The sequence below is a fragment of the Astatotilapia calliptera genome, chromosome 11 (genome assembly GCF_900246225.1).
Source record: "Astatotilapia calliptera chromosome 11, fAstCal1.2, whole genome shotgun sequence".
Taxonomy (NCBI): domain Eukaryota; kingdom Metazoa; phylum Chordata; class Actinopteri; order Cichliformes; family Cichlidae; genus Astatotilapia; species Astatotilapia calliptera.
In genome coordinates this window covers 22,041,568-22,055,462 of record NC_039312.1, presented here as the reverse complement: position 1 = coordinate 22,055,462, position 13,895 = coordinate 22,041,568, and the positions used below count along the sequence as shown (strand labels likewise).

Below are 13,895 nucleotides of genomic sequence, written 5' to 3'. Positions count from 1 at the left end.
AAAACCTAAACCATACCCATCCCTATTCTTGGATGGATCAGCTGAAGTCATGTATCTCTGTGTCAGGTCTTTGCTGGATTTTCGCCTGTTTTTTAAGGATATGACTTTTCAGATACCATCCATCATCCACCATTTTTTAGGCTTGCTACTTCTTTCTTTTGTCCAGTTTCCTCAGATTTCTTTAAGAACACACCATGCCAAGTAGTAAAATAGCTCTGTGACTAGGGATGGGTACCGGTATTCGGTGCCATGATGGCACCAGTTCTGACATAAACGGTACTAGTAGTAACCAGACCGAAAAGCAGCGCACATTTCGGTGCTTTTTTCCCCCCTGAGATGTCAAGGATAGTAGGCGGGCCCAGGTACGTACGTTATTTTACTGGTGTCAAGCCAGCCTCCAATTCGAGACTTGCAGTCAAGCCAGCCTCCAGTTGATTTTACGTTCCCTGTGTTTTCAAAGTATTACGGGAATGGATGTGGAAACCAGATTTCAAAATAAAAGCCAACTTCGAGTGAATTAACAGATATGTTAAGAACATAATAACATATAATTTAGGCTTCTTTTTTTTTAGAAACTCTAATGTTACATCTACATGACACAGCCTTGTACCCTAATTGTGCCCTGTCAAGGCCATCTTATTTTGGATTTCAAAGTAAAAGCCCTGTGAATCTTCATTTTTGAACTACTCTTTCAATGAATTCATAATGCTCTTAAAAGCAAAAGTCGTATTTCCAAATACTATTTGAACTTTGTATCAACACTTTCCAACCGCAGTCTTTTTCACAGTAATACCATATCAAATAAATTCTTTCTGATTTTGCTTTTCATAGTAATGGCCCTTTGAAATTGCCGATATTTGACTTAATCTTCTAACGATTCAAAATGCTCTAAAATGGAAAATTCCTGTTTCCACAGGGTAATTCCACCTTAGATCAACAGTATACAACCCCACAGTGATACCATATCAATATCAAGTCATTCTGATTTTGCTTTCAAAAATAAAAGCCCTTTCAAATTGTCCATAATTGACCTAACTTTCAGTGATTTCAAAATGCTCTAAAATGGAAAATTCTTGTTTCCACAGGGTAATTCCACTTTAGATCAACAGTATACAACCCCACAGTGACACCATATCAATATCAAGTCATTCTGATTTTGCTTTCAAAAATAAAAGCCCTTTCAAATTGTCCATAATTGACCTAACTTTCAGTGATTTCAAAATGCTCTTAAATAGAATTTTGCTGTTTCCACAGGGTAATTCCACTTTAGATCAACAGTATACAACCTCACAGTGATACCATATCAATATCAAGTCATTCTGATTTTGCTTTCAAAAATAAAAGCCTTTTCAAATTGTCCATAATTGACCTAACTTTCAGTGATTTCAAAATGCTCTAAAATGAAAAATTCTTGTTTCCACAGGGTAATTCCACCTTAGATCAACAGTATACAACCCCACAGTGATACCATATCAATATCAAGTCATTCTGATTTTGCTTTTCATAGTAATGGCCCTTTGAAATTGCCGATATTTGACTTAATCTCCTAACGATTCAAAATGCTCTAAAATGAAAAATTCTTGTTTCCACAGAATAATTTCACTTTAAATCAACAGTATACAACCCCACAGAGATACGATGTTAAGATCAAGTCACTCTGATTTTGCCTTCCAAAATAAAAGTATTTTCAAATTGCCCATAGACGACCTACTCGTTTAACGATTTCAAAATGCTCTTAAATTGAAAGATGCTGTTTCCACAGGATAATTCCACTTTAGATCAACAGTATCCAACCCGACAGTAAAACCATGTAAGTTTTATGTTGGTCTGATTTCGCCTTTCAAATTAATGGCCCGTCGAATTTGTCCATATGTGATATACTCTTTCAATTATTTCAGAATGTTTTAAAAATGAAAATTGCTGTTTCAACACATATTGTGTTTTCATTTTGAAAAGCAAAATCAGACTCAATTGATTATGACAGAATTGAATCATAAAGATGATTTAAAAGGAAGCTGAAATTGCCACTAGGTTGTAATTGATAGTACGTTTATATTTTAAGTCTGTGGAAAGATGTCATGGTTGGTTTGCAAGCTGTTTTGTAATTTCTTTATTTAGAATGACATCTTTCCACAGACTTAAAATATAATATAATATAAAATATAAGCATTTTGAAATTGTTCCAGGATCAAGTCAGATATGGGCATTTTGAAAATGCTTTTATTTTTGAAAGCAAAATCAGAATGACTTGAAATTGATATGGTATCATCGTGAGGTTGTATACTATTGATCTAAAGTGGAATTACCCTGTGGAAACAAGAATTTTTCATTTTAGAGCATTTTGAAATCACTGAAAGTTAGGTCAATTATGGACAATTTGAAAAGGCTTTTATTTTTGAAAGCAAAATCAGAATGACTTGATATTGATATGGTATCACTGTGGGGTTGTATACTGTTGATCTAAAGTGGAATTACCCTGTGGAAACAAGAATTTTCCATTTTAGAGCATTTTGAAATCACTGAAAGTTAGGTCAATTATGGACAATTTGAAAAGGCTTTTATTTTTGAAAGCAAAATCAGAATGACTTGATATTGATATGGTATCACTGTGGAGCTGTATACTGTAAATACAGAGTGGAATTATCCTGTGGAAACAGGAATTTTCCATTTTAGAGCATTTTGAAATCACTGAAAGTTAGGTCAATTGTGGACAATTTGAAAGGGCTTTTATTTTTGAAAGCAAAATCAGAATGACTTGATATTGATATGGTATCACTGTGGGGTTGTATACTGTTGATCTAAGGTGGAATTACCCTGTGGAAACAAGAATTTTTCATTTTAGAGCATTTTGAAATCACTGAAAGTTAGGTCAATTGTGGACAATTTGAAAGGGCTTTTATTTTTGAAAACAAAATCAGAATGACTTGATATTGATATGGTATCACTGTGGGGTTGTATACTGTTGATCTAAAGTGGAATTACCCTGTGGAAACAAGAATTTTTCATTTTAGAGCATTTTGAATCGTTAGGAGATTAAGTCAAATATCGGCAATTTCAAAGGGCCATTACTATGAAAAGCAAAATCAGAATGACTTGATATTGATATGGTATCACTGTGGGGTTGTATACTGTTGATCTAAGGTGGAATTACCCTGTGGAAACAAGAATTTTTCATTTTAGAGCATTTTGAAATCACTGAAAGTTAGGTCAATTATGGACAATTTGAAAAGGCTTTTATTTTTGAAAGCAAAATCAGAATGACTTGATATTGATATGGTATCACTGTGAGGTTGTATACTGTTGATCTAAAGTGGAATTACCCTGTGGAAACAGCAAAATTCTATTTAAGAGCATTTTGAAATCACTGAAAGTTAGGTCAATTATGGACAATTTGAAAGGGCTTTTATTTTTGAAAGCAAAATCAGAATGACTTGATATTGATATGGTGTCACTGTGGGGTTGTATACTGTTGATCTAAAGTGGAATTACCCTGTGGAAACAAGAATTTTCCATTTTAGAGCATTTTGAAATCACTGAAAGTTAGGTCAATTATGGACAATTTGAAAGGGCTTTTATTTTTGAAAGCAAAATCAGAATGACTTGATATTGATATGGTATCACTGTGGGGTTGTATACTGTTGATCTAAGGTGGAATTACCCTGTGGAAACAGGAATTTTCCATTTTAGAGCATTTTGAATCGTTAGAAGATTAAGTCAAATATCGGCAATTTCAAAGGGCCATTACTATGAAAAGCAAAATCAGAAAGAATTTATTTGATATGGTATTACTGTGAAAAAGACTGCGGTTGGAAAGTGTTGATACAAAGTTCAAATAGTATTTGGAAATACGACTTTTGCTTTTAAGAGCATTATGAATTCATTGAAAGAGTAGTTCAAAAATGAAGATTCACAGGGCTTTTACTTTGAAATCCAAAATAAGATGGCCTTGACAGGGCACAATTAGGGTACAAGGCTGTGTCATGTAGATGTAACATTAGAGTTTCTAAAAAAAAAAAAAAAGCCTAAATTATATGTTATTATGTTCTTAACATATCTGTTAATTCACTCGAAGTTGGCTTTTATTTTGAAATCCGGTTTCCACATCCATTCCCGTAATACTTTGAATACACAGGGAACGTAAAATCAACTGGAGGCTGGCTTGACTGCAAGTCTCGAATTGGAGGCTGGCTTGACACAAGTGTTATTTTAGAGCAGAGCTACAGATTAAAAATGCCCAAGGCGAAGCGGTCAAAAGTCTGGCTGTACTTCACAGCAAAAGATGCAAACTCAGCAGCCTGCAACAAGTGCTTTAAGCTGATACTGTGATACTGTGCAAAGGAGGTAACACCTCAAATCTGATGAGACACCTGGCGACGCACAGCGTTTTTTTTTTTAAAAGCCGAGAAATGTGCCGTATTTGATAGCTTGCTGCCAGACCTCACACCGAGCACATCTACTGCGGGTGTGGTGCCTGTTATCGGACCCGGAGTTAGCAACATCCCCCAAAAACCCGAAGAGGAGAGTCCTGGCCCCTAGCCCTGCCAGTGTAGCAGAAATGATGACGGATGATGATGGCAGCAGCCGTTCTTCTCTGCGTGAGTAGCTTCATGTTGTTCGTGTGTAATTTACGCTGAGTAGGCTAACCACGTTATTACATTAATGCATGTAAGGTGAACTAGCAAACATCATCATAGCTACATGCGGCTGTCTTCTTGTTTGATGGCAGATACTCCCTTCAGATACTCCCTTCACCCTGGCCAAAAAGGCTAAAATAACCAAAGAAAAAGTGGAAAACAGCTAAACATGAGAGGTTTTGGACAAAGTTTGTGTTTTTTCCATTGTTTAAGCACTGCTTCCAACCAAGAGTGATAGCATATAGGCCCCATAGCTGTAGAAAAGGCTAACATTGATATCTTTTTACAAAAAAACAGCTGAACATGAGAGGTTTTCGGACCAATTTTGTGTTCTCCATTCTTTAAGCACCGGTTTGAGCACCGTTTAAGCACCAGCACTGTTTCAAAAGTACCGGTTTGGCACTGGTATCGGATAAAACCTAAACGATACCCATCCCTATCTGTGACAGGCAGCAAGTAACAAAGAGCCTAAAGATGCAACTTAAATTGAGTTCTTTATAAGTTATGTGTAGGCAACACTGGTTCATCCCTTGAGTTTGGTGTCTTTTTAATGATTTAAAGGTCAGTGTTAAGTAGCTAAACCAAAAACAAAAAAAAACATTCCTCTGAAAATGGTCAGGTACAAGGACTTGGCTGAAAACGAGTTATCAAAAACAAAAAAAAAGCAGCCAATGTCCAAAGAAAAGCTCTGAAAGACCTTCAGAAATCTTGGAGAACTACTGCTCAGGAGCACTTTTACAAAAGCCTGGCTCCTTGGAAGAAAAACATAAAAAGATGAGGTGAGGCTCAAGACCTTTACACAGTTCTGTGTTTTACAATCCAATAGACACCAGCCTCCCAACTACCTACATAGGATATGCTAAACAAACAGTATTACAGCATATGAATTTGAGTAATATTGAAAAAATAACTATTTGAACCTCGGGGGGCATTCAGTCATATGTGACAAACTCGATCCCATACTTGCTGTCAGAGAAGCTTTAAACATGTACAACAGAGTGAGACAGCTTCTGCAAAGAGTAGAGTATTTTCTCAAAAACATTTTGGGGTTTCCACACAGAGCGAGAGGGTCAAACAATCAGAGAGTCCCAGTCAAAGTCGTCCTGGATCTCCTCACTGTTGCTGTGCAGATTCTTTAGTGGGGGACGCTGTCGTGGCGTCATCGGCTGAGGATGAATCCCAGCTGAGAAGGAAAAAAAAAGAGGACACATGGACTGAGTATATAACAAGAAGGAAGTGAGAGAATGTCAAATCATATTTTTCTATCTAAACAACTTCTTTTAAACAGACAAAACCTGCTGTCCAGATTTATAACAATTTCTGTTCAATCTTAGGAGAAAAACTGTTTTTAATTCAGTGTTTCCATAAATAGCTCTCATAGCAGAAACATGTCACTGATCTGGAAGATTATTCTAAAACAGGCTTGGGGAAAATATGAACCCATCCTGTCTTATTTCATAAAAGTAAAGAAGAAAATATGTTTTTAAGTCCAGGTCTCACCGGCTGTGCTTGCAGGCTGTGTTAGCTGTGGTCTCTGAAGACCTGGTCCCTGCATGGGCAGAGCCCGCCGCGGTGGTTGTGCACCATTGGCAGGGGGAGCTATTGAAGAGTAGGGAAGGGGTGAGGGCTGAGTGAGGCTGGAGAGGGTAGGGGGTGGGTTGAAGTTAAAGGCTGGTAAGGGTTGAGGGGCACCAGGGGCTACAGGGGAGTTATTCCCAGGGGTGATCATGCCTTTCTGAGTGAAGAAGCGGTTCAGAGAGTCGCAGAGGGAAGTGAAGACCGCCGGGTCCAGAGCCCAGTCGCAGAGCTCTGCCTGTCTCATGCTCTGAACAAGGTCTGCAAATATAAAATGAAACAGCAGATCAGAGCACGAAGGTCCAGTCTGTGGCTTTTTAAGAACAATATGAAACATCACAGGCCTTTCTTTACAAAATACAGAAAAGCTTTCAATGGATTGGATTGATTGTTTAGTGTGCATGATGTGCTTGTCTAACTTCTAAAGAGTCAGGCCGCCCAAATGACAATAAAAACACTGGAGGAATATAGCTACGACAACTCTTGTTTCTTGGCTTAATAATAACTTGCACACAGTCTGCAGACAGCCATTTTTCACAGCAGCCATTTAACATGAAACAGCCTTTCAGTCAGGTTGAAGTCTGACTGAACCTTGGTTCTTCATTCATAAGCTGAGTTGTCATGTTCTTTTTAGAGGGAAGACTCTTTCTCCTGGCAGCTCTTCTAAACAAGCCATACTTGTTCAGTGTTTTTCAGATTTTACAGCCGTGAACTTTAACATTTAACATCCTGAGGCCAGTAGAGCCTGAGATGTAGTTCTCAGAGTTCTTGAGTCTTGCACCTGGGGGGGGGGGGGGGGGATTTGCTGGGACATTTTGCTGGGATTAAAAGTGTAGGGATGATATTTATCCTATGGAAGTTGTAAATGTGTGCATGGTTTTTCAGAGGACTCTTTGCAATCTTTTGTTTTCCTGCCAATGTACGTAGCACTGAAACATGTCTGTGTTTAACCACTATTTCATGTAAATGGTCGCAGTGAAAGAGGACTGTAATCTAGGACAATAATTACTTTTACTAATCAGCTGATCATTTCTGAAAAATTGCCTAATCTCCTTTTTACATGCCTGCTGTGAAATCTTCTAACTGCTCGCTTTATGTAGCCATCACTCCAAAATACAAAACTAAATACTTCAGTGTTACATGTGACAAAGATAAAGGTGAAACCAGAAAAGACTAAATTAATAATAATAATGATTAAATTAAATGATCAATTAATGATCAAAATGACTGAATTCCAATCACTCTATTAACTGGCTGATTAAACATTTTTACCCATGTCCTCACGACTCTAAACTCCACAGATCTATGAACCCTGATGATTGATTAATGTGCCCATTTAAACAAGAACAAAACAGACCTGGGTGACCAGTGAGGTCTATGTTTGCCCAGTCTAAGTTGCTGGCAATGCGGAAACTCTCCTTCAGAGAATCTGGGTTACTGAACCAGTCAGCTGGCACCGCTACAAGTGGAAGGCAAGAAGGCAACTTTAGAAGCATTGAACTTTTATACAGTTTATGCATTTCTGGTTTGAGAAAGTCGCATGAGACTTACTTAATTGTGAAATGCGCTCAGTGTCGGCAGGATGTGCAGCTGGTGCAGCCAATGCAGGTGGTGCAATTTGTGCGGTTGCAGGATGGGGGGACATGGGTAGCAGAGTTGGAGTGTGAAGTGGGGTAATGTCATTATTTGGGATCACCAGGGGAACTATATCCGCTGGAAAGAAAAGAGGCAATTCCTTCAATCCATCTATGCAGAATCTAAACTGTACAGAGTCAAAACACAGATACACACATGCCACTTACACTGCGAGCCTCCCCTCTCGCGCACTGTCCTGAACAGAGACTTGAAAGACGCATACAGATCAGGTAAGTTGAGCTCGTCAAAGGTGAAACGCAGCAAGGGATCAGTAGGGGGGTTTACTGAAACGACGGGAGGGGCGACGGCTGATGATGGGACAGTCAGTTCGGATGAGTGATTGGGTCCTGAGACGATGCAAATGGGAACAGCTGTCGGATCAGGCGCGCAGGAGAAAGCGGGAACAGACACAGGGTCTGAAGTCACAGGAAAAGACAGCGCAGCGTCAGAGAAGGAGGGAGCAGCTGGAGACGCTGTAGACATGTTGGCAGGAGCCAGAGGTGTAGCAGAAGCAGGGGGGATGGAGAAAGTGGGGCCAGGTGGGTGAGAAGGTGGGAAAGAAGTGATGGATGACATAGGGGCTGCAGGTGGGAGCACCGCTGATGGCGAGACGGATGGATGAGGGACAGGGAGACTGGAGACAGAGGTGGGCATGTAGGGAGATGGTTGCTGTAAAGATAAGAATAAGGTGTTATGAAGAGCAAGGTGTTGTTTAATTAAAGTAAACCTTATAAAAGGAGTGAGAAAGTGACTGTACTTTGCATGGGGGAGGAGAGAGGGAGGCAGACTGTGGTGACTGCTGCTGGATGCCTCCAAGTGACTCTGAGTTAAAGAGCTGTTGGTCTGTGTGTGAAGCTGATTGAGGCTGACGAGGAGAGAGCCCCGTCTCTGCTTTTAGTTCCTGCAGTTGAGGAACCTGTAACAGCACAGCATAAATACTTTCAACAGCAACAAAAAAAAAGTTGTCAATATTAGCCTGCAGGCTAATATATATATTAAATGTTAAATAAGACTGAGCACCTCCACTACAGCCAGAAATTACCTCCTTTCAAAAAAAAAAACCAACTCCCTTTTGGCTCTCAGCTTTTATCAAAAAAGAAAGTTTGCTCAGTCTAATCTTAAAACTAGAGATGCTGTTTGTCTCCTAAATCCAAACTGGGAGTTGGCTCCACTGGGGAGGGGCCCGGAAGCTGAACTTTTAAAGACCCGGGGAAGCACATTGGTACACTTCTTTTCATAGGACGTAGCCATACCAAAACTGATATCTTAGTCCATCTTAATGTTCTCACACATTGCAAATAATGGCATAATTAGAAAAATGTGGCGGTTTTAATAATCTGCCACATGCTTGAGGTTTGGTTAAGAGTTTTAAGCATTAATGGGCTATAATTTACATCTGTGTTTGCACTTTATGTGGTCTCATTATGTATTTGACAGGTGGAGAATAAAGGTTTGTCACAAAAAAACACCCCGAAAACCAAAAACATACATCCTCTCTCTCCTCGTCCTCTTCAGGATAGGAACGTTTAGGTGCCCTCACTTGATGTCCGTCTGAAGGTCCATCCATTGTCCAATAGGAACCCTGGAAAGACACCACAGGTTTGTGAACTCATGCTCTTTTTTTTAAACAGTCATCAATCTCAAATGATGAAAACTCCAACAGTAGGTAGAAGTAACTCACCTTGCCAGGGTCGTTCTGCGGTCGAGGAACTTTCCTGAAGCATTTATTAAGGGACAGATTGTGTCGAATGGAATTCTGTTGGGAATGACATGTGTCAGGAATGTCCAGTAAAGCAGATGTTACACTGACTACACTTTAGTGACATATTATTACTGCTCGCCCACACTGATAATATGTTGTAGCTTACTTTCCATCCGCGGCCCACCCGGCTGTAGTAGGGGAAAGTGTCACTGATCCAGGTGTAAATGTCATTTAAACTCAGTTTCCTCTCAGGTGCAGCGGCTATTGCCATGGCGATTAGAGTAGCATAGCTGTGAGGGGGTTTCCCTTTACAGTTAGAAGGGGAGGGGTCCGGCACTGAGGGTAGAAAGTCTCCTTTCTCCCTCCCTCTGTCTTTTTTCTTCTCCTTCTCCCCTCCTCCTCCTCTCTCTTTCCCAGAGCGCAGGCTGCTGATTCCCAGCTGGGGCAACCAGTCAATACTGGTAAGACTGGAGTCCAAGTCAGAGGACATTTTTCAGTTTTAGTTTGTTTTGTTTTTTTCTCAGTCCAGGCTCTGAAGGATCAGAAGAGAAAGTACTGGATCAACAAGTCTTTTTACATTTTGCTTACTCTGAATATAGTAGGCAGTCAAAACACTGAGCACTCCCACAGAGGATTTCCCTCTGCCTGTAACTGTGTCAGCAGTCCTGTTCCTGTACTTCCCAACTAGCGTCTATTACACACCAGTAAGTTCAGACAGAAGACACTTTGTGCTGCTCGGGAAACTTTCCACTCACCAGCAAAGCCATAGCATGACTATAGGTACATATGTTTGCCAATTCCAACTACTTGTGTTGTTTTCTGAGAAGGAAGAATGACTTACTTACCTCTGTATGGTCACTCGAGGCCCAAGGCCTTCAGAAGTGTTAATGGCTTATGTTGTCATCAGCTGTGCACAGCTGCTAACAAACTGCTGTACGTCCTCTCCTTCAGGTCTCTGTCCTCAGCATGTCGGTCCCCGCAGGGCTGCAGTCATACCTTCGGCTAGTGAAAGTTTGTGTAACTTTGGAGAAATATACACACAAAAAACTTATCCGACAGCTTCCTTTTTCGCTCTCCCTCCCTCTCTTTGCTTCCCCTCCCTTTCTGGTTTACCAGAATTACGTCACTCACTCCTCCTCCTGCGTGATATCACTCTATGCACCGCCTCTGGGAGCTGGTTCCACCTCTTTACTCTTTCACCAGCCTTTTCTCTGCCTGTCAGGTTCTGGTTACAGATAATGCACCTGAATTTTCCACTAAGACAAGTCCAAGCTGTTATGCAAGGTACAAGGGTCTGATTCATATACACAAACACACACAGAGCAGATTTAAAGTAGCAGCATCGCTTTATTGGTACAGCTCTTTACAGTGGGACACAGTGGTAGGACATGGGTCTCTTTACAGAGCGCTGAAGAAAGCAAGGAGGCCGGTGTCAGGAGACGGATGCGCCAGAAGCTTCTGAATCTGTCAACACAGTTTACGACGTGGGTTAGTCATGTAATCGTATAAATTTTGGCATGTTCACGCGCACAAAAACAGGTGTCTGATTGCTGCACCCTTTACAACAAAAGGTCAGTGGGGATAAGTCGCAAATTATTACCACTCACAACAGCTTATTGTGTGTGTGTTTGTGTGTGTGAGAGAGTGGGGGAGAGCGTGCATGGGCCATTTCTGTTGCACCTGGTTTTTGTTTGTGTTTTTGTCTGTTTTGTGTGACTTTAATGTTTAGCTCTGTTTGAATTTTCCCCTTTTTTTTTTTTTTTCTTCAGCCCCTGAATGCCAAAACATTATCTTATGCATGTCTGAGCATAGACATCATCAAACATTTAAACTGACATGCTGTATCACTGCAAGAAAAGAATAAAGTAATTTTGAATTTGATGATAGCAAACTGTCTCCAAAAAGCTGGGATGAGGGAAAACAAAGGGTTGGAATTAAAACAGCTGGAGGAACATTTTGCAACTAATTAGGTTTACTGGCAACAGATTGAAGTGTATTTCTTTTTTCTCACCAAAGAAAAGGATTAAAAAAAACATTAAAGGAATTTGTGTTAATATTGTAGTTATTGTGTAATTATTTTAATAATGATGATATAAACACAGAAATGTGTATTTTGCTCATTTTTTTGTTTGGTTTTCTTTAGGGGGTTAAGCCTGTTCAGTGTCTGTTTTGTACATTGACCACCAACTGTTTATGGAATCTAATATGTGTTGACTGAATAAACTAAGCTAAACAATACTGAGTCAGGAGGGCGACAGGAAGCATCTGTAGCAGGTACCTCCTTGAAGTTGGGGTGTTTGGCATCTTGAACCAGCTGCAGCAGAACAGCCTCTGTGGTGGTGAGGTATGCTCCGCTCTGTTTCAGTCGTGACAGAGCAAACAAACGATCCGTTTGGCTGAGGAGGGAAGTGAAAACGTTATAGTAAAGTGCACATGTAACTTCCCCAAGGCACACTCATTCCGTGTGTGTGACATCTCTTACTGCAATGAAAAAATACTGTTCAAATACACCGATACCTTCTGGATGACACGGCGTCAGCTACAATATGAACCTCTATCCCCTTCTCGAGCAGATCAAAAGCTGTGCACTGAGCAAAAGACAAGGAGGAAAGTTTTCTATTTGTCAACTAAAACTGCAAACTCAGTCAAACACAGTTACAAAATTACATATTTATGTTACTTAATGACAGTGTAATAAATTAATAATCACCTAACATCATTACCTCCACCACTCTGTTTTTGTGATTAAAACTTAACACTTAGCCGACATTATAAAGATACAATATCTTGCATGCATCCAAGTGCACCTTAAATTATTATATTTATGTCATTTCTGCAGGTCACAGATAAACTGCTTGTTGCTTCTTTTGTGGAACAACTGATAAGACACATACTGATGTGACATGCATTGTTTGTGCATGTTAGAGAATCCAGTTGAAGACTAACGTCTCCATATAATTGTCTCCTGATAACTACAACTATGCTTCGCATATAAAATATACATTTGAAAAATATGAAAGAGTTGGTGCCTCATTGAATAATTGTATGCTCAGAATAACAGATACTGAATGTCACTCTATTCAAAATACCCAAGTCAATGGAAAGATTTTGTTTCCTTTTAACGGCGCAGATGCTGAATCCCATTTGTGTCTTACAGCGATACAGGCGTGAGCCTCTATTCCACACAGTATGGCTTGTTTGGGGTTCCCCAGGGCCTCCAGCTCCTTCTGCACCTCCTCTATCATCATGGTGAATGAAGTTTTAGCATGGGCCTTTAGGTCCTCAGCTCCCAGCTCTGGTACTGTGGGCCCAAGACCTTTAGGATATTGCTCTGTCAAAATGGGGGGGATGCCCAGGATACGACTGGCCTGTCAGAGAAGAGGAGAAACCTGGCAAATCTGATTCAGACTCTCCAAATTATTCATCCTCGACAACTGTGCTGATGAGGAGAACCAACCTGGAGCAGTCTGGCTGCATTGCTGACAATGTTGGTGAACTGGAAGATGTTGGGTCTGAACTTCTCCTGCATATCGCACAGGAAAAGCACTGCATCCTTGGTGGAGAGCCTGCCAATGTTTGCCACTACAAGAGCAAGGTCACAGAAGGCATTCAGGTAGATTTAATACCATCTTGTACTATCATCAGAGAGATTTGAAGTAAAATTTATAAAGGTGAAACTTTATAAGTTTTATAGCTTACAACTGTAGCACAGCTGCTTGTTGCAGTCTTTAACCATTATTTGGACAATCGTAGACTCTAGCTAACCTGTCAGCATGAGTCTAAAATGGTGCGTTTTCTTCCTTGTAGGACATTATTTCCTTCTTTGATATTGCACTGTTTTGATAACAAAGGCACCAGTGACAACTCAAAAACAGCTAGACTCAAAGGAATTTGCTAAGATCATGGCTCGTTTTAGCGAATTAAAGCATAAGAAATGTCACTTACTCTTGTTGCTTTAATAGTCCAGAGGTGAGGTAGAGAGTAGTGGGTAACAGGCTGAAGGGGACTGCAGAAACTTTAACTGTCAGGTTAAAGTATTATTTCCCATGTGACGTCGCCTGTGTAAACCAAATAAAATATTTACATGTCTTACTTGTAATAGAAAAAAGAACGACCGAATTTAATATTGCAGACAAAATTGCGTATATGTAATCATATTAACTAATAATAAATAAGTATATTTGTTATTAAAGAGTTAATATATTAGCATCTATAGTCGGATGTAAAAAATAAAAACTAACCTAGCACGAAGCTAAGAAGACCACGGAGTTCAACTTCGGCTTCAGCCTTTCTTTGACAGGCGCTGCCTTCCTGGGAGCGATTATTGACCAATAGTATTGCGAGCTGTA

General features: G+C 40.0%; 2 protein-coding genes across 2 annotated transcripts; both read right to left on the bottom strand.

The window, feature by feature from the left end:
* Positions 1-5,302: 5,302 nt before the first annotated feature.
* On the bottom strand, positions 5,303-10,795 carry foxj2 (forkhead box J2). The gene is made up of 10 exons (XM_026184198.1): positions 10,392-10,795; positions 9,713-10,078; positions 9,526-9,600; positions 9,334-9,426; positions 8,602-8,760; positions 8,012-8,513; positions 7,761-7,922; positions 7,567-7,668; positions 6,135-6,470; positions 5,303-5,817 (listed from the first exon to the last, which is right to left on the bottom strand). Exons 2-10 carry the CDS (start codon positions 10,034-10,036, stop codon positions 5,705-5,707), a joined length of 1,866 nt encoding a protein of 621 aa, XP_026039983.1. The 5' UTR covers positions 10,037-10,078; positions 10,392-10,795; the 3' UTR covers positions 5,303-5,704.
* Positions 10,796-10,873: 78 nt separating this feature from the next.
* On the bottom strand, positions 10,874-13,867 carry isoc2 (isochorismatase domain containing 2). The gene is made up of 7 exons (XM_026184203.1): positions 13,788-13,867; positions 13,492-13,604; positions 13,004-13,128; positions 12,702-12,914; positions 12,064-12,134; positions 11,825-11,942; positions 10,874-11,010 (listed from the first exon to the last, which is right to left on the bottom strand). Coding segments are annotated over exons 2-7 (594 nt in total). The 5' UTR covers positions 13,493-13,604; positions 13,788-13,867; the 3' UTR covers positions 10,874-10,944.
* Between the last annotated feature and the right edge of the window lie 28 nt (positions 13,868-13,895).

Coding starts and splice junctions, on each gene's coding strand:
- isoc2 (XM_026184203.1), bottom strand. Junction 11,943..12,063: donor GACGCCGTGTCATCCAGAAG/GTATCGGTGTAT, acceptor TTCCCTCCTCAG/CCAAACGGATCGTTTGTTTG. Junction 11,011..11,824: donor AACACCCCAACTTCAAGGAG/GTACCTGCTACA, acceptor CTGTGTTGACAG/ATTCAGAAGCTTCTGGCGCA.
- foxj2 (XM_026184198.1), bottom strand. CDS start 10,036: ATGTCCTCTGACTTGGACTCCAGTCTTACCAGTATTGACTGGTTGCCC. Junction 7,923..8,011: donor CGAGAGGGGAGGCTCGCAGT/GTAAGTGGCATG, acceptor TTTTCTTTCCAG/CGGATATAGTTCCCCTGGTG. Junction 7,669..7,760: donor TGAGCGCATTTCACAATTAA/GTAAGTCTCATG, acceptor TTCCACTTGTAG/CGGTGCCAGCTGACTGGTTC.